Source organism: Labrus bergylta, chromosome 23 (genome assembly GCF_963930695.1).
Source record: "Labrus bergylta chromosome 23, fLabBer1.1, whole genome shotgun sequence".
In the NCBI taxonomy this organism is placed as follows: domain Eukaryota; kingdom Metazoa; phylum Chordata; class Actinopteri; order Labriformes; family Labridae; genus Labrus; species Labrus bergylta.
Window position 1 is genome coordinate 12,468,846 of NC_089217.1, and position 19,207 is coordinate 12,488,052.

Consider the following 19,207-nt stretch of genomic DNA (forward strand, 5'->3'; position numbering starts at 1 on the left):
TTGATTAAACTTTGATCCTTCTAAAGAAACTTTTTTTCTCTGGCGCAGCCAAAACATTATTAGAGATCATTGTGAAGTAGATTTTTATTGTTTATTTATAATTTCCCATGAGGCCGGTGCTCGTCTTATTCCTTCCTGAAATGCACTGTGCTTTTATTTTGTAAAGAAACATCCGCCGGACAGTCGGACTTTTGTTTTGGAAAGCCGCTACCCAGCGGTCGCCATTATTGTCCCTGGCTTGACGGTGGAGAAAAGACGGTTTAATACTTTAAACATTGTACTACGGCGTAAACTGCAACATCGTGTGCTGTACTTGTGCCTTTTGTTGTCTGACTCATGAATTAGCGACACTCCTGAGCACAGGATGGAGAGACGATCTGATACTTCAGGTAAGTTGCTAAGCTAACGATAGCATGCTAACATTAGCTGCCGATTGGCATGGTGGTCAGAAACGGAGGAGCAACCTTTGCCATCTGTTGCAGCAGGGGGGTTTTCTTCCACACAGGCGCAGGATGATAGGTGTAAATACATGTCTTTTCAGCTATTTTTGGGGCTGTCTGGTGGTTAGCTGGTTAGCAATCGATGGCAGGGACTTTATCTGCTCCTTGACTTGAAATGACACCATCCTCCTCTCCGGATGTCCCGCCTGTAATATACTCTTTCAGTAATGATGGGTCCCATAGTTCAAACTATACCGCCTGCACGATGAATTCAAGTTTGAATGTTACCCTGCCACTCTTTGGCGCTCATTCTCTCCACATCTTCACATGCACACGCAGACGTGCACACAGCTTCAACCCCTTTGCAGAGAAATGCATCAAAGTGTTGGCTCTGCTGCGCCCCCTGCAGCTGCTTTCAGCCTCCACCTGCTAACATCTGCTGTTGGTGGGTTCAATATATTCACCTGCTCGTAGCCAGGGACCCAGTAGAAACAAAAGAAATCGAAAACAACACATCGTATCCATCATTGCACTACGGTCACTTTATTTATCTCATTTTTACCTTTATAGTTATATTGTATATATTAGTTCTGTTGTTCCATTATAAGATAAAGATAAGATATACTTTATTCATCCCAGCAGGGAAATGTAGGTGTTCCAGCAGCCAGCATACATACAAACACACAACACATATATACATACATATCCCACCCATACAAAAAAACATGAGCCCTCAATACAGTTTGATATATGATATATATTATTCACCATGCACCTTAATAACTTATCATTTAGTATTTGCCTACTTGCACATAGCTCTGTATATATATATATATATTTATTTCTCGTTTACTGCACATAGTTCTGGTTACATCTGTTAGTCCGATCACTGTCCACTCATATCTACTCTTTTTATATTTTGTATTTTTAAGTTAAGTTTAAGCTTTAAGTTGCATTTAAATTGACACTTTATATTTAGGTTAAAATGTTTTGTTTACTTGCACTGTTGTTAATTTAGTGCTCTGTGTGCCTTTGAATTGCCCCCCCCCCCCCCGAGATCATTTTGCAGATAAAACCGAGTAAACATATTGTGTCGTTCTGCTACAGCAACATTGTCCTTACACAGCTTAGATAAGAGGTAGTGCGCAATGTTTCAAAAAAAGTTCTTATATCTACGTATTTGGATGTAAATGAGCTCTCAGAATATCCAATGGATGAGCTGACACTTTAGCTGGAGGCATTTAACACCCTTATTTGTTCGTATGTCAACTGGATAGCAACCTAGAAAACTACAGATACATTTTTTGACATGACTGTATGAGAACAGATCGTATAAACCAGTGGTCACCAACCTTTGTAAGCCTAAGATCCCTGACCTCAGCTTTGGTGAAAGGCAAGATCTACCTGTTGAGGGGAAAAAAAGACAGTTACAAGACACTACGAAACGCCTTAACTTAATGTTTTGTTCTGCACAGGTGCCGTCCCCCTGGCCTCCCTCCGCTTGATGACCTCCCCTCTGCAGCTGACTTACTCGTTCATGTGGCAGGTCATACGGCAGAGAAACGTGAAGCTGTACGGCAAAGTGGAGGAGTTTGTGACCATGGTGACGCAGACTGTTCCGGAGCTCATGGGCTTCAAGCAGACTGCCCAGCTCCTCCTGGGTTTGAGAGCAAGGGTGAGAGTTAATCATCTACTGTGTGTGCGTGCATGAAACATTCAAATGTAATACAAGCAGCATGTGTCAAACTTGAACTTGCGTTAATACTCATGGTATACTGTGGTCCATACTTGTAAAGGTGCAGGCTCGGTGTCTGCTACAAAAACAGATTACCGTAATACTTCTGTTTTGAACCCTTCAGCTAACCAGCTAGGTTTAGTAGCCACATACCTCCATCATCAGTGATGTGTGCCCTTCGGGCTTCCTTTAATTCAGTTAGATTTGTTTCCTGTGTTCCTAATGGATACTGAGCATCAAAGTGGGGATCACATCAAACTGTGTCAATTAACTTCATGTGTTTTCTATTACATATCCCTCGGGTCAAGAAAAAAAAACGAACGGCTTAAAAATGGTCATATTTGATTTTGTGTCAGAAAAAATAACTATCCATTCATTAAAGCATTAACAGCATCTCAACAACGACGAGTGAATAAACCCTTCTTTATGTTCACTTAAAGATGGTTTACATTATGCTTTAAATCTGTGCTCTTTATTATAGATCATTTTGGATTTGCTTCACAAAGAAGGCCCAGCTGATACAAAGGCTATCCAAACTCTCATAAACAAGTTGAAGGTCTCTGCATCTTTAGGGGTAAGAATGTTTTTTTTTTCTCAGTTGTACCCTATTCATGTAGAGCATATGTTTATTTGTATTCAACAGAATCTCAAGGTGTGCATTCAATTCAGTTAAAGTCTTTCATGTGTTGCAGAAGGACTCAGAGGTGGAGAAATCTCAAACAAACTTCATGGTGCTTGTCCAGAATCTACTTAAAAATACTGCTGAGAGGAAGCGCTTCTTCCAGGTATACACATCTGCCTTAATATACTGTTAGGCAGTAGTTGGTTGTCATTAGATCAAGCAATTGCAGCCCATTTAGACTTCATCCCATGAAATAAATCAAAGTAGCAATGGCATCTCGTCACAAATTCTTCATTATGTAATTTGTAATTCCTGTGATATAACAGAGGACAATCTTGACCTAGTCTTTCGGTGAAGTGTCTGGAGATAACAGTAGTTATGAATTGGCGCTGTCCAAATAAGTGTTGATGGATTGATTGAATGATGAATTAAATTTCACACCTATTCCTTTGTTGGTAGACAGAAATGTATAAACATGTGAATAACAGTACCAAACATTTTCAGATGCAAAAACACACAATGCACAGGGAGCTGCACAGAAGTTATTAAATTCATACGTTCCTTTTTTGGCTATAACAATTTCCGATTTCCATTGCTATGTGACTCATTCATATTTCCCTGCTTGCAGGAAGTTTTCCCCGTGCAGTACGGCACAAAGTTTGATACAGCGCTGCAGGCTCTGACTGCCGGTCTGGTGTGCAAGCTGGAGCAACTTCTTCCTGTTCCCAATCTCACCCAGGTATGCACATTCACTGTCGTTGCATTATGACTGTTACTATTGGGTGGGCTACAGGGAGGATATAGACGATGTACCACTTACCAGGCTGACCCTGGTTTAGTAGCAGAATACTTGAGCAAGAGGCATAGTTCCAAGTTCTAAGCTCCATGATTTTCTTTCACTGATGAATAACACACTTGTTAGCTTCTGGGCACATTTAAGGGCTAATGCAAAAGTGCTAAAATAAAATGTACTTCCCTGCACACATGAAGTCTTAACCAATTTAACCATGTAGCTGAAAAGTCAAACTTGCAGTTATTTAAATAATGCAAATAAACAATGGACTAATTTCAGACATTTTGCTCTTAAGAAGACATTGTACACAATGTATTCATACAACTTTTCAGGATCCTGATTATGGATATTATTTTGGTTACATTTCTTATGTTTTTAATATGTCATCATTTTACAGCAGTTTGAATGGCACGTTTCAATAAACTGTATAAAATAGTTTTAGTTACATTTAATGTCCCACAATAGGGACAATGATTATCAAGTTTCAGCGCGAGTTAAATAAAGTATAGCTTGCAAATTCATTTCATCTGTGCCTCAGCTTGGAGCCATGATCTCAACGGCCGCTGTCCTGGAGGCATGTGGAGGCTTCATCCCCACCCATGGGGACCTAAAGACTCTTCTCCTGCACCAGCAGGCCAAAGGACTCCTTGGTGTCAAAGGTACAAGTTACGTTTCTTTAATGAACATAGGAGGAAACTCCAATAGGAAAAGAAACCATTACATGAAATGATTTACTACTGTGAACATGACACTGACGAAGCCTTCTCTTTTTGTGTAGCTACTATCTCGTCCTCTGTGGGCGACTGTGTGCTTTCTTCACTGGCCTTCAGACCCAAACCGGTAGAACCACCTCCGCCCCCAACACCACCACCACCACCACCACCGCCGGCCCCACCTCAACCACCAACAGAATCACCAAAGCAATTAGAAGCCACCCTTAACCAAACTAGCTTCAGTGACACAGAAGACATGGGAGTGATGTCAGATGACTCTGACAGCCCAGCAGTTCAAACTACCGAACCACAAAGTGAAGGGCAAAACAGTTCTGATGTTAGTGCCTCTAAGAATAAGAATATTGAAACAACAGCTCAGAGCAACAAATCAGTGCAAGAGAAGAGTTCTACACAGGAGCAGTCTGCAACAACTGTAAAAAACAGAGAGGATGGAACACCTAATAAACCTGAAGGGCAGCGTGTCCCCGATTTAAAATCAATCCCGTTGCGGGTTGTCAAAGTTCCAATCAAAACCGTTCCCTTACAGAAAGCAACAGATGGCCAAAAGCCCCAGACTCAGCGAGTCACTCTGCACCAGTGGGTGTCTCAGATCGCCACTAACTCTCTCTCACTCCCCGCCCTGCCACCGCTTCCTCCACCTAAATACGGCCTAGAGGATGACATTAGACCAAGCATTAGAAGAAAGAAGCAAATCAGACCTCCAGCTGACAGATATGCCTGCAACGTGTGTGACAAGAGCTTCCCATATCAGTCCAAGCTAATGGACCATGAGCGAATTCACACAGGCGAGAAGCCGTTTGTGTGCACGGCATGCAACAAAAGTTTCAGAACCCAGGCATTCCTGAACAACCACCTGAAGACCCACAACGCGGTGCGTCCGTACGCATGTGGCCAGTGCGGCAAGTGCTTCACCAAACTGCAGAGCTTGACCAAGCACATGCTGGCCCACAGCGGCCAAAAGCCCTTCTACTGTGAAATCTGCAACAAGGGCTTCACGCAGTCCACCTACTTCAAACGACACATGGAGTGCCACACCAGCGAAATGACGTTCCCCTGCAAGCAGTGCGACAAATGCTTCCCGACGGCTTTCAAGCTGTCCAACCATGAGCGCTGGCACACCAGAGATCGCCCTCACATGTGTGAGCGCTGCGGGAAGAGATTCCTCGTCCCCAGCCTGTTGAAGAGACACATGGGCTATCACATCGGCGACCGCCAGTATCTCTGCTCCCAGTGCGGGAAGACCTTTGTCTATTTGTCCGACCTGAAGAGGCACCAGCAAGACCACGTGCCCAAAGCTAAGATCCCCTGCCCGGTTTGCCAAAAGAAGTTCTCCAGCAAGTACTGCCTGAGGGTTCATATGAGGATCCACACCAGAGAGCGCCCCTACCACTGCTCTATTTGCGAGAAGACCTTCACTCAGGTAGGCAATCTGAAGGTCCACATCAGGTTACACACCAACGAGCGTCCATTCAGCTGCGACGTGTGCGGGAAGACCTACAAGTTGGCCTCCCATCTCAACGTCCACAAAAGGACTCACACGTGCAAGAAGCCCTGGACATGCGACACGTGCGGAAAGGGGTTCTCCGTGCCCGGCCTCCTTAAGAAGCACGAGCAGTTGCACACAAGGGATGCTAACCCCGATTTCTCTGGTAAACGCAGACACAGGGGTAAGCACAAGAAGCACCCCCTGAAGAGGAAGTATGACGAGGAAGATGAAGGCAGTGATGATTATTGATGGAAAAAAAAGATATTTTGTAATAAAAACGATTGCCCTGATTAGATGGTTACAACAGCTGATGACCCCTCATCACAATGACCCTCTGAACCATGTCATTTGAACATTTTGATGGTTAATGACTGAAAAGGAACGGACAACCCATAATGGTTTTAGTTTTTAACTTTTTTTCTTTTTTTTTTTTTAATGATGTTAGGATTTATTTTCTGATCATTGAATTTAAAGGCAACCGCAGCACATTAATGCTGTTTTTCCTAAATCTAGATGATGTGACACAGTAGGTTAAAATGATGGAAGTAACCTAAAGCCAACACTTACTGAGTTATGAGGTAGCAGTAAATGTATTTCTGATCTGTTTTGGAGTTGTAGTAGTTGATGTATTTCAAACCCAAATAAACTGAGAGTTTAAACTGAGTATTCAGAAGCTAGCACAGACATTTAAAGAGAAAAGCATCATGTAAAAAGAACACCAAAATAGGATTTCAAAGCGTATGACTGTAGATAGCTTGTCTGTGTAATACATGTTGTAGTGTCACTAGGAAGCATTTCATATTCGTTTATGTATCTATGTGGACATTGTTGTGACTCTCATACTATAACATCACGCTTTGTTGTGTAACCCTGTACTGTTAACATTACAACTTTGAATTACAATTTGTTTTGGTTAGAAGCTTTTTGAAGCTTTTCTTGAAAAATGAAACAGATGTTTTGTTGCTGTTACAGTGTGTGGGGAAAAAAATCGAGGAAACAGGAGTGGACACGATAAAACACCCTTAACATAATGCAAACACATGACGAGGTTGCTCTTGGTTTTTTCCTGAGCTATGCTGTGTATATATTGTAAGCCACTAATAATTTGGCCATCCTTTTTTTTTTTTGTGTGTTTATTAAAAAAATAAACTTCGTGAAAGGACTTTTGGCTGACTGCTTTTTGGCATAGTGAAACGTGATTTTATTTCACTACTGTCTACCAACCTTTTGCCTTTTAAGCTTCATACGGGACTTCGGTGTTGCTGTGAAATGACGATGCCGTAATGACAATTATTTCAGAACATATATATATATATAAACGGCGTTAAGTTTCCAGTACAGTCCTTGAGCCTTTCTTTTGACTTCACGGTAACGACTTCATTCGGTAATGTGTCGGCGGAAACGCTTTGGCGTCTTGGAGGTATAAAAATCACATTTCCACTGGTCTAGCACGGCACGGCTTTGCCCCGCTTCGCAAGCCATAACGCTATCAGAAATTCGGTTCAGCCTCAGCAGCCTCGCCTGGCTCCGCCCTCAACCGAGCCATGTATTACGTAAGAGCCGTCTGATTGGCTAGAATAACAGGGCGTCATATAGGCGACGAGAGGAAGGAGCGCCATTTTGACAAAAAAAAAAAAAAAAAAAGGAGAACTACTCACCAGTTTTCTTTAGTGTTGTTATTGTGTTGACCAAAGAGAAACGGGGGAAAAAAAAGGACATGAACTTCCACGTAAACTGGACTGATGAAGAGACTCAGGAACTCCTCAAAGTGTGGTCTGAAGAAAAGATTCAGGTGGGCCTGGGGGAATCTGTTAGAAATGAGAGAGTTTATGGAGAGGTGTCCAGAAGACTGGCTGCTATGGAGATGTATCGTTCTGCAAAACAGTGCAGAGACAAGGTCAAGAAGCTGAAACTTGAATACAGGAAGACAAAGAAACACAGTGAGGAAAGTTGGGATATCAAAAAGAACTTTAAGTGGTACGATGCTTTGGACTCTATCATGAGGGAAGAGCCAGCTAGCAGAGAAGACACCATGATACAGAAGTTCATGATCTCTGACCAGGAAACAAGTAAGTTCTCTGAATTACTCTAATAGAAAATGAACATATTTAGCTTCTTGCATGCTCTGCAAACACGCCTGCCCGCAGAAATGTCTGGACCCCTGAAAGGCCCCGTGAATAGGGCCTCCCTGGATATGATTTAACTCTGCATATATTCAGACATAAGTTCCCTCTGCCTCAATCTTTGGGGCTGACTGGGAAAAAAAAAAAAGTTTGTTAACAAGCACGGTACTTGTTGGGGTCAAATGCCCGAGCCGACGCCCTCCTTTTCTTCTTTCTTTCTTTATGACATCCTAACTTTGTGCAGGTCTTGATTGTAACACTACTGGCACGACAGGTAACATTAAAAACAACAACATTTTCAGAAGAGGGGATTATACGCTGGAACGAGCTACAATTCAAATAAAATGTGGGGTTGTGTTGCTTCTAAGAGGTTTATTTGGTGTGTATTTAGATGTAAATAGATGATAGATGGAAGAAGATTATTAGATTAGATTAGATTAGATGATAAATGATGTAAATGTAATTGGGTCATTGTTGGTTGTTTGTTGTAAAGGACATTCTTGTTTTAACAATCCGTCTTACAATAACAAAATAATGATTGCCTTTGCTTATTATGGTGTCCTCTGCAGATAAATAAAAATAAGAATGCAGTGTAAAATTAATATTTACAAGAGAGCGGAAATAGTGTGTGGGTCTGTTTTGAGTTTTTTAAAGCGATATCATTTCCTTTTAAATTGTTACAAATCTTCTCGTGGTGTGTAGCCCCAAAGTAACCCCCTTTTATGAAAACCTGTTTTATTTGTCTTCTCACAGATTTAGCCATCAAAACAGAAACTCCTGGAAGCTGCAGCAACTCCTACACAACCTCTCAGTCCGCAGAAGAAACGCCTTCACCCGCAGAGACCAAAGAAGACCCAGGTCTCTACATCGTTCAAGTGGAAGATGTTGACGTTCCGTCCACGAGCACATCAGTGAAGTCCGCTGCCATGCGAACGTCACTCAAAGGCAAGTCAAATCAAGTCGTAAGAGGGATACAGCCTGAGAAAAACAAAGCTATGTGTTCACACAATACTAAACTATTGTACTATACTCAGCTTTAATTCATTTCATAAAAGTTTTTATACATTTCCTTTGGGAAAAAAAATGTACCTAGTTATCTACATGAATCCTAATCTTTTGCTTTCACAGATTCGCGGTGGTCAAAAAGGGAGGTCCAAACGTTGTTGACACTTTGGGCAAATCCTGCGGTTCAAGGGGAGCTTCTCCTCAATGTGAGAAATAATCAAGTGTATGCTCGCCTCAGTGCCGCACTGGAATCCCTCGGGTTCAGTAAAACGCCGCAGAAGTGCAGGGAGAAAATCAAAAAACTAAAGCAGGATTACAGAAGAACGAAAAACAGTGAACAGCAGAGAAGCCGCACGATGTGGTTTTCCATAATCGATGATGTCCTCGGCTCCAACGCTGCCGCTCCGAGACGTTCGGAAACGACGGCGCTCTCACTGCCAAGTCCTTTAAACCCTCTAATGGATGTCACCGCTGAGGGTAAGTGAAAACCAAACACTAAAAGAATAACCAACTGCTATAAAGCAGAAGTCATCTTCTGAGGATTGTTTCCATTTTGCTCACACCAGTTCTGTTTTTCATTCAATGCAATTTCAAGCAACCCACAGCAGGTGTTGCTAGAGAACACATCAGCTGAAAAGTGAAGCACATGAGGGTTTATTGTGTAAACGATACAGTTCAGAAGCTTCCTCTTTTTCAGTTCCCCTGGCATTTTATTGTTAAAAAAAAAAAAGCCAAGAGAAACAACTCAGTGGTCAATGATTCACTGAGTATTGCCCTGTTTGAGAAAAGAGTTGGTCATTAGATGAATAATTGAAGAGCCACTCACTATACACAAATCTCCTTTGTTATAAATTAGATTTCCTCCTTCTTTTTTTCTTGGTTCTATTACAGATGAAACCCCGTGGCTGCCCGATGAAGTCCAAGTGCTGATGACCCTCTGGGCACAACCCAACATTCAGAAACAGCTTCTCCACACAGCAACAAAGACTGAAGTCTTCAAGTACCTCAGCAGTGAGCTGGCAATGGTGGGCTTCAACAAGACGGCACATCAGTGCAGTATGAAAGTGAACAGCCTTAAAGAAGAGTACAAAAGAACCAAGGCGACAGGACCAAACGGGGACGTTAAAAGCGAGTGGTTTGCTATTTTGGATGGAGTCCTCGGCCAGTGTACAGGAACTTTTTCGGAAGTGGATTCATCTGTTGTGCGGTCGCAGACTAAATCACCAGAAGAAGAACATGAGAAAGGTATGTCACTTGAAACGTCCTGGCTTACAGTTCGTCTGTGATTGTATAATAACGGGTGACATTGCTTTTAACAGATTCCTTGCAGGCTGTTTGGACGTCAGATGAAGTCAAAGCGCTGCTCACTCGCTGGGCAGAGCAGAGCGTCCAGCAGCAGCTCACATCTGCTCCAACAACTGAGAGAGAGTTTGCTCTGCTGAGCTCTGACCTCGCCACGCAGGGCTTTGATAAGACCACCAGCCAATGCAGGTCAAAGATTAGACTGTTGAAAGAAAAGTACAGAAGGATTAAGGAACAGAAGGACTCCAACAAACAAAAAGGGGACTGGTTTGCCATCATGGATCAAGTCCTTAGTTATGGAAACCAAGAGCATGCAACCAAACAAGCAGCTGAAGTCAGACATTTAGACCAGACGTTTCTGCAGACGTCACAGCGAGAGCTTTCTGGCACAGTGAAAGTCTTGGGTAAAATCCAAAATGATAAAAAGTTGTTTTCTACTTCACACTGGCTGACAACTTATCGTTTAGAAATCTCAGTTATGCTGCTGTAGTTATCTTCCAGACAGGCTCAACAGGATTCCACAGTCATTCGGTGATAATTGCAGCAGAGATGAAAAAACAAAACTGCAACAGCAGTTTCTTCAAATGTGTGCATTTATGAGATCTGTTTTGAGGAGATTTGCAATATTATTTGATCAGTTAGTTGGTTCTTAAGATAATAAATGAATATCTAATCAAGGCAAAGACATATGAAGCATGCTGTTTTGACATGACAGCTTCTAAAACTTGCTGTTGGATTCAGCCATCTTGATTCAAGCCAATTAAAAATTGGGTTAATCATTTGCATGGGTCGGTGAGCCCGTGTAGCTGAGTCAGATGAGCTATGTTGGACCGGCTGCCGGTTTGATCCCTGATTCTGACACCATTTGGTGCATCCTTCACTCTCTCTCCCCCCACATTTCCTATCAAATAAAGGCACAAACAAATTACAGGGGTCATTTACCCTAAATCTGGTCTTTCAGGTTCCGTTTTTTTTACCCTCATCGAGAGTGCAACATGTTCTATTGTGGCCATGATTAAAAATGCCACTAGGAGATTCATTAGGCGCATTACTGTTGCATGCAGTGAAAACCTGCTCAACTGAACAGGTAATAAAATGATGAACTACGCCTAAGTGCAAATGACTGGAAATTTAAGAAAACCCTTCAAAGGAATGCAACAGAAGTAAAATGCCCTTTCCATGGCTCATGCATTAAAAGATTTCTGTCTGATAATTTCTAAGTATATGGTGAAAATTGATGGATCTTCATATTATTACGGTTATTAGTTCATGACTCGTTCCCCATTTGCAGATCGCAGCTTGTCCGTCTCCTCGCTGTGTCTCCTGGTTCCCACGCTGCGTCTCATGTGTGGCTTCGCCTGGCAAGTGGTCCAGCGTTGTAACGTGATGCATTATGGGAAGGTGGAGGAGCTGGTGAGGGTGGCGACGGAGCTGGCTCCAGATCTGCTGACACCCCGGGAGAAAGTACAAATCCTGCTTCGACTTAGAGCTAGGGTAAGACACGATGCATGTCTTTCTCTCCAGTTATCTCTTTGTTTCTTGATTTCTTTGTAGAGCGAAAACATGTTTGTTTGTTTTTTTTAAGGTTGGTTGAGTGGTTTTCAAACTTTTAAGATTTTCAATTCTGTAAGCCAGTCTTTGAATATTAGAACACTCCTGTTTAACATTTCATAAACCCTTTTTGAGGTTACACACAGTGTTAGACAAACAACAGCAGATCTACAGTATTCTAACTGCCTGGTATGCTCTCTGTTTCAGGTGGTGTTGGACTTGTGTGCCAAAGAGATCACAGCCAACCAGTTGAGCATCCAGCCTCACCTGACGGTCATCAAGAACATCACGACTGGCTGCACATGTAATCAGGAGGTAAGTCTCCAGTTCTGGTGGAATATTAAATTCAGCTAGAGTGACTCAGATACATATAAAAGCTGCCGACACAGCAAGATGTTCGTACTGCCTCCATGGCTGCTCCCGTCATACTCTAAAGAACATTTACATATTTTATATATGATTCTTTAATATCTTTAAGGTTTATTGTTTTTAAGTGTCTTGACAGTAGGAGTTGCTTCATTTCTGAAAAAAAATGTGTTAACTTTTGAGTTGTTCTAGGCGGCGGCGGCTAACATTAGCTTAGCTCCTTTCTAGGTGCCCCTTTTTTTTAAGATAACAACTTCTCCAGTGTATATTGTTATTTATGGGAGCCAAATGATCAAATGAGGTGTCCCCTCTCCAACGCAAAATTAAAACGACCATAGGTTGTCTTGAAATAAAAAAATCTCAGGCTTTTCTATAGACATGAAAGAAAATGTTCCAAAAATATGCATTCGGTAAAAATGATTTGATGTATTCCTAGATTTATGAGTGTTGTTTTTTATTTTATACGACTGAGTATCAAACTAGACAAAGGAAAGTTGTTTAGCTTTCTTTCTCGGTATGTTTTTGTTTCATGTTTTACAAACGGTTTGACCGGAGCCAGATCATGCTACAACCATAGCAATCACATCTCCACAGGGTTAGTCGTATCAAGCTGTCATTTCCCTTTAGATCGTCACACTGCTCAATGGTCAGTGATCAATACTCAATACCAAATTCAGGTATCTGAATTTAAAAAAAAAAAATGGCTTCAGAGCACCTAACTGAGAGCAGTGTAGTGTTGAGTATAAACTTTGTATCAGATCCAAATTGCTCTACTGTTTCGTAATTTTTAAATGCAACTTTGAATGTAAGTATGTTTTGAAAAAGAAAACTTGTGATGTTGAAAAGCTTTTTCTACAAAGAGGGAAATAATAGTTTACATTACAGCAAAGGTCACAGCAGTAGATTTAAATAGAAATTAGGACACTCCACATGTCACCTTTGTTCCCTCAGCATGGCTAAGCTGTGTCTGTAGACGGACACTGAACTGATGCTGTGATTTGTCCGCTGGGAGGACAGACTTGTATGTTTCTAATAAAAAGGAAGGAAAAGGTTGCCGAACTGTGCATCCGAGGTCAAAGGGCAGCTTTTGAAGTCCAAAGGAGGTTGTTGTTCTTCTTTTAACCTTTGTGGTCCTTTGAAAGGTTATTGAGGACATGTCCAGCTCACTTTGCCCAAGGCACTGATTCCCCCCCCCAAGTATAGTCTAGCCTTTATAAATGCACTTAGTAATAATAAATTAGATTTTTCACCTTTGCCTCTTTATTCCCAAAGGATCTCAGCCCAGACGGATATCTTCTTGATGTTTAATTTATATTTCCTGACATCTAGATTTTGGAGATGTCATTCGCACTGCTCTTAATCTAATTTCCTGTGTTAGTAAATGTTTCGATTCATGGTTTTTATGGTCCAGTTCCTCTACAAGTGGCAGTAACTGCATTTATTGATGTCATTATACTGAATTTATTACGGAATATTTCAGCAGGAAACATCTGTGTGGAAAGTAAAAACAGGAAGAATGCATCGGCCGAAATGTGGTCATCAGCAAACATTCAACAATAGTTTAGCTTTAATTCATCTCTTACAAAGATTTCTGCATACAAGTACAGTCAGCATCCGTTTCATATGCGTCGACATCGTTGTCTACCTCAGTTTGCACCTTTTTAAATGAAAATGCAAAACCATGAAGACGAATATCAGATGGATTGTTTTGACTTCCTAAGAGATGTGCTTATTTTGATGAAACTCAGAATCATTGAGTGCAATGTGTTGATTGGTCTCTAGGGACACAGAATCTATCTCAATAAACTAATATGTTGAACGTGTCATCCCTCAACAGGAACGAGAGGAGCTGGAAAATTCAAAGACAAACTTTATGGAGGTCATTCAGAGGCTGCTGGAGGACAAAGAAGAAAGAAAGATGTTCTTCAAGGTCTGACATTCTCATCTCTGTTACCTAAATTCAAGTGATTTCATTGATTGTGACTTTAATAAATAAAAATAGTCAACATATGGTCGAAATATGACATTTGTTTCATTTTTCTGACACTCTAAAAGACTACAACTAGGCGGGTTCACTAACATTTCACCGTCTTCTTCTTCCAGGAAGTCTTTCCTCTCCATTACGGCCAGCAGTATGAAGCCAAATTAAAAACATTAGCGTGGAAGTTCATCTCTAGACTTGACAGTCTTCTACCTGTTCCAGATATAAAACAGGTACTGAACACTATTGGTTATTTAACGCTGTTTCACGGTTTGAATCGAGGATGTTTCTGTGTATCACATCATGTTCAGAATTATTCAAAAACATTTAGAATGTGCAGTCACCAAACGTACTGTAACTGTATGAGGAGCCCAGAATATAAAGAGTTCATGTTTATGATGTGTTCTGCACATTCTTTACAGACTGCTGAGTGGCTCGGCTCTGCCCCCGCTGTCTTGGAGGAATGTGGACGGCTGGTTTTGGAGCCAGCCGAGCTGAAAGCCCTCTTCAGTTTTCAACAACAGCAATCAGGAATCACCAACAAATGTGAGTCGCCTTCTTACTGTACAGTGGTAAAGAAGAAAAAGAAACTCAGCTGCTCTGAATCATCTAGTGCAGGGGTGCCCAACCTTTTTTGAACCAAGATCTACTTTTAAAGTTGCCAGTCTGCCGAGATCTACCAGTCCACATAGTGAGCCATAGCCTTTACCGACAGCCTACAAACGCATTTAATACTCAAACAACAAACAGAAAATAATATCAGATATAATAAATGAGAGTTCTGTAAAAAATAATGCAATATCGACATACTTTTTTTTAAAGTCTTATTTTAGGGTAGGCTACATTTTAATATTACGTTTGTATTTATATCACATATGTTTTTCCCTTAATTTTGTTTACAACAAACAACTTTAATCTGTGTGGAGATGTTCACAGACTACAGCAGGCTGCTGTGAGATGATTTTGCTTTTGTTAAATTAGCTGCAGACACGGTGAGAGTGAACGGAGTAAAGTCCAACCGACTGTTTGACCGGGTCACGTGTGTTCACGCCTCGGTCTGTACGGATCACGGATCAACTGTGTGCTGTAGCACTAAAAGTAAAAAGGTTTGCGTGGTGGCTGGCACTCCAGTGCAAGTGTGTGTGTGTGTGTGTGTGTGTGTGTGTGTGTGTGTGTGTGTGTGTGTGTGTGTGTGTGTGTGTGTGTGTGTGTGTGTGTGTGTGTGTGTGTGTGTGTGTGTGTGTGTGTGTGTGTGTGTGTGTGTGTGTGTGTGTGTGTGTGTGTGTGTGTGTGTGTGTGTGTGTGTGTGTGTGTGTGTGTGTGTGTGTGTGTGCGTGTGCGCTGTTTGTTGGTGTGTCTCGTCCCCCGCGATGCTCACAGTCATGACAGCAGAGAGGAGCAGAGAAAAGTAGCTGCAGCTTCATCAAATGCGCTTAATACTCGTAGCATAGTTTCTATATATGACTTTTTTGTAAAACATTTACCCCCCCGGTTTTACCTGCACGTCCTTGCGCATGCCTGCACTCTCTCTCTTGCGCGCGCTCTCTCTCTCTCGCTCGCTCTCTCATGCACGCAGCAATTTCATGGATAAATGAAAAATTAAATACAAACAGGTCGGAAGTATACTTGGGCTCCCAACACAGGTATCGTGTGTGGGAAACAGTGCAATGAGATGAAATTGAAATCACTTTTCTATTTTACAATTGTATTTTATATTGACTAAACATCTCACGATCGACTGAGAATCAGTCAGCGATCTACCTGTCAATCGCGATCTACCTGTCGATCGCGATCTACCTGTCGATCGCGATCTACCTGTCGATCGCGATCTACCTGTCGATCGCGATCTACCTGTCGATCGCGATCTACCTGTCGATCGCGATCTACCTGTCGATCGCGATCTACCTGTCGATCGCGATCGACTGTTTGGGCACCCCTGATCTAGTGGTACATGAGAGAAACCATTCTTCCAACATTTACTCAAAAGGGATGTTTGTCATTTTTGAGACAGAAGCTAGAGTATGACGCAGGCTTGGCTCATGGGAATACACCAAAATGTTTAAACTAAGCTTCTTCCTATTTGTGTAAAGCAGAAGAAACGAGTAGATTAAGAAGGACCATCATGCATGGGCTTTTTCTTCTTCTTAAAAACATCAAATGTCTTAAAATATAATTGGCACACATCCACTTCCACATATGTGTGATACCCCAAGGATAGAGTGTTGACATGAAATGAGGCTCTGGATTCAACCGTGACATCTGAACAACGTGCTGTTACGTCACCTTTATGAATGGTACGCTTAGATAGTTGTATGCTGCTGGATTTGCTGGAGCTTTATTCTTCACATTATTTTTTAAATACTTTATTAATCCCTGAGGGAAATTCTGGTTTACACTCTGTGTTTTTTAGAGACATGCTTCTCACACACATAAACAGGACCCTTCATATTTTTGTCCGCACTGGGACTTGATCCGGCGACCCTCCGGTTCCCAACCCAAGTCCCTACAGACTGAGCTACGACCGCCCCCATGTTATGCAAACTAACATGCAGATAATCTAACATCTTGACCCTTAGCAACGAATGTTCACCTTCGTTGTTGTTGTTTTTTCTACCTTCACAGATCGTTCACAAACTGGAAATATGTTTTTGCCAAGACTTTCTCTTCCTCCCAAACCAAACCAAGAACGTTCTTCAGAGCGACAGGATCTGTCTGCAGTTGACAAAGACGGTGGACTCTTTTATTGTAGCAAGGACGAGGAGCCTGTTGAGGAAAACACAAATGCTGTCACACCGACTCAGCAAGACTGCAACAAAGCAGATGAAGTCCTGATGCTGAAGGATGAAGAAATGAAAGAGCCGACCACTGAAAACAGTTCAAGTAAGCAGCCAGTCTTCAGATCATTGTTTCTGCAGTAAATATTCAAATATAACAATGGTGACTTTACATTTGAACCAAAAAAACTTGCAGGACTTATTACACAGAAATATGCAATCTTTAGTCCAATAAATATAAAACTAAAATATAAAAATTGTCTCTTTCAGATTCCACCAATCATACGCCTTCAGGAGAGCAGACTTGCTTTCTGTGCTCATACTCTGACGACCAAGTCACAGGTCTTATGCGGCACATGAGGGAGGCGCATCCCGTTGAAAAACCCAGCAGACTTCAGCCAAAGGAAGAAGAGACGAATAAAGCCTCTAAGAAAGCGAGCGCAGAAACGTGCGCGTCTGAGATCAAGAGCACGGCATTCCCTTGCGAGTACTGCGGGAAGGTCTTCAAGTATGTGTCGAAGCTGCGGGGCCACATGAAGACACACACGCTGCCGTTCCACTGCGACAAGTGCGACAAGAAATACGCCTCGATGTCCTCTCTGTACGTCCACCAGATGAACCACACGGGTGAGCTGCCGTATTTGTGTTCGCACTGCGGTCGAGGGTTCAAGACCTCCGGCAGCCTGAGCGCGCACGTCCACATACACACAGGAGAGAGACGCTACAAGTGTCACATTTGCGGGAAGACGTCGATCCAGCATCTCGCGAGACACATGCGGATGCACCGCGGGGAGAAGAACTACCTGTGCACAGAATGCGGGAAGGCCTTTCTCTCCTCCGGGGAGTTGAAGCTACACATGAGGTATCACACCGGCGAGCGTCCGTACAAGTGCAAACACTGCGGGAAAGGTTTCGTGGCAAAGTGCCTTTTGACGGTTCACATGCGCAGACACACAGGGGAGAGTCCTTACAAGTGTTTAGTGTGCCCGAAGGCGTTTCATACTTTGAGGGCACAGAAAAAACACATGAAGATCCACTCCAACTTAAAGTCGTTCCAGTGTTTGAAGTGTGGGAAAATATTCAGGCATGCGGACACTTACAAAATGCACGTTAAAACACACAAATGAAAGAAGACGCTGGGGTTATGTTAGGAGAAGATGAAAATATTCTGATCTTATCTATCGGGCAGTGTGGGTAATTATCATAGCCTTTTAAACACATGAATACACTTAATAAAATGCTCCCTGCATAAGTACAGTAGCTCAGTGAATGCCTAAAGGAGCAAGGTAGTTTATGCAAAGCCGCTCTTTTAAAACAGAAATCTAGTGCCGAGTTAATTTTAGGATTTTACGTGAGCCACAGATATTATGAGAGAAATTGTTCTTTCCCTAGACCATGGGATGGGCAACTTTGGTCACAGCAAGGGCCACATTCATTTAATTCTCATTGCCGGGGGGCCAAATTGTAGACTACAAAAACGATTACAGTCTCAAATTTAACTCAACATATACCAGTGATCAAATATTATTATGGACATATTTCTGGTTTTCATGATTTCATGGCAGATTTTGTCATGTTTTTCTTCATGTTTCCAATTCATTGATATGTAAAAATTGACCTGAGGACCACGTTGAGGGTTGATGGGGGCTGCTTGTGGCCCCCGGGCCGCCAGTTGCCCACCCCTGCTCTTGACAATCGGCATCCTCGTTCATGCACGGCCTGCTCCGACCCCGCCTCAGCGGCAAGGAATTGTGGACAACCAGAACTCGAGGAATAACAAGGAAAAATCTTGCCTGCATAGTATCCTATATGCTCTTTTTATAAAGCGTCTTGAGATAACAGTTGTTATGAATTGGCACTATTCAAATAATGATTGATTTACATAATAATAATGTTCATGATTCAAATGATGTGTTTTTAATTTGACAAAGTCAAATAAACAAGCAGACTTTCTTTCATTCAGGAATACCAGGTGCAGTTTTTGAAGGAGTGGAAACTTTTAACTGCTTTCATACAATACACAATATGCCTGTGCAAATAGTTTTGATTTTTCTTTTTTTCCCTTTTTCTTTTTTTATGTCTGCTCAAATTTTGCCTAAACCCCAGTTCAGTAAAGATGAGAGCACATTTGTTTTATAAAGGTCACTTAAAGGTAAAACTTAACTTGAATTGCTCTTCACTTGATAAGCCAAAGGGTTCCATGCATGCTGCAATGTTCATTCAATGATTCAGCAGATTAAATATTATTTCACCAAAACTAAAGTGTACTTCACTGATTAAACACACACTAAGTTC

The 19,207-nt window shown here is 41.9% G+C and overlaps 1 protein-coding gene across 1 annotated transcript; it reads left to right on the forward strand.

Annotated features, from left to right (window-relative positions):
* Nucleotides 1–138: 138 nt before the first annotated feature.
* On the forward strand, nt 139–18,870 carry LOC109991696 (zinc finger protein Xfin-like). Its single transcript, XM_020644044.3, has 19 exons — nt 139–389; nt 1,916–2,115; nt 2,657–2,749; nt 2,868–2,960; nt 3,426–3,536; nt 4,129–4,249; nt 4,369–6,056; nt 7,438–7,879; nt 8,687–8,878; nt 9,062–9,415; nt 9,830–10,183; nt 10,258–10,644; nt 11,532–11,734; nt 11,999–12,106; nt 13,995–14,087; nt 14,261–14,371; nt 14,561–14,684; nt 16,761–17,018; nt 17,183–18,870. The coding sequence occupies exons 1-19, from the start codon at nt 365–367 to the stop codon at nt 18,037–18,039; spliced, it is 5,814 nt and encodes a 1,937-aa protein (XP_020499700.2). The 5' UTR covers nt 139–364; the 3' UTR covers nt 18,040–18,870.
* Nucleotides 18,871–19,207: the final 337 nt, after the last annotated feature.

Bases quoted from the DNA above. Each gene is read 5' to 3' on its own strand.
- LOC109991696 (XM_020644044.3), top strand. From the start codon at position 365: ATGGAGAGACGATCTGATACTTCAG. The intron at 7,880-8,686 runs GTAAGTTCTCTG...GTCTTCTCACAG, and splicing joins GATCTCTGACCAGGAAACAA to ATTTAGCCATCAAAACAGAA. The intron at 14,685-16,760 runs GTGAGTCGCCTT...CTACCTTCACAG, and splicing joins ATCAGGAATCACCAACAAAT to ATCGTTCACAAACTGGAAAT.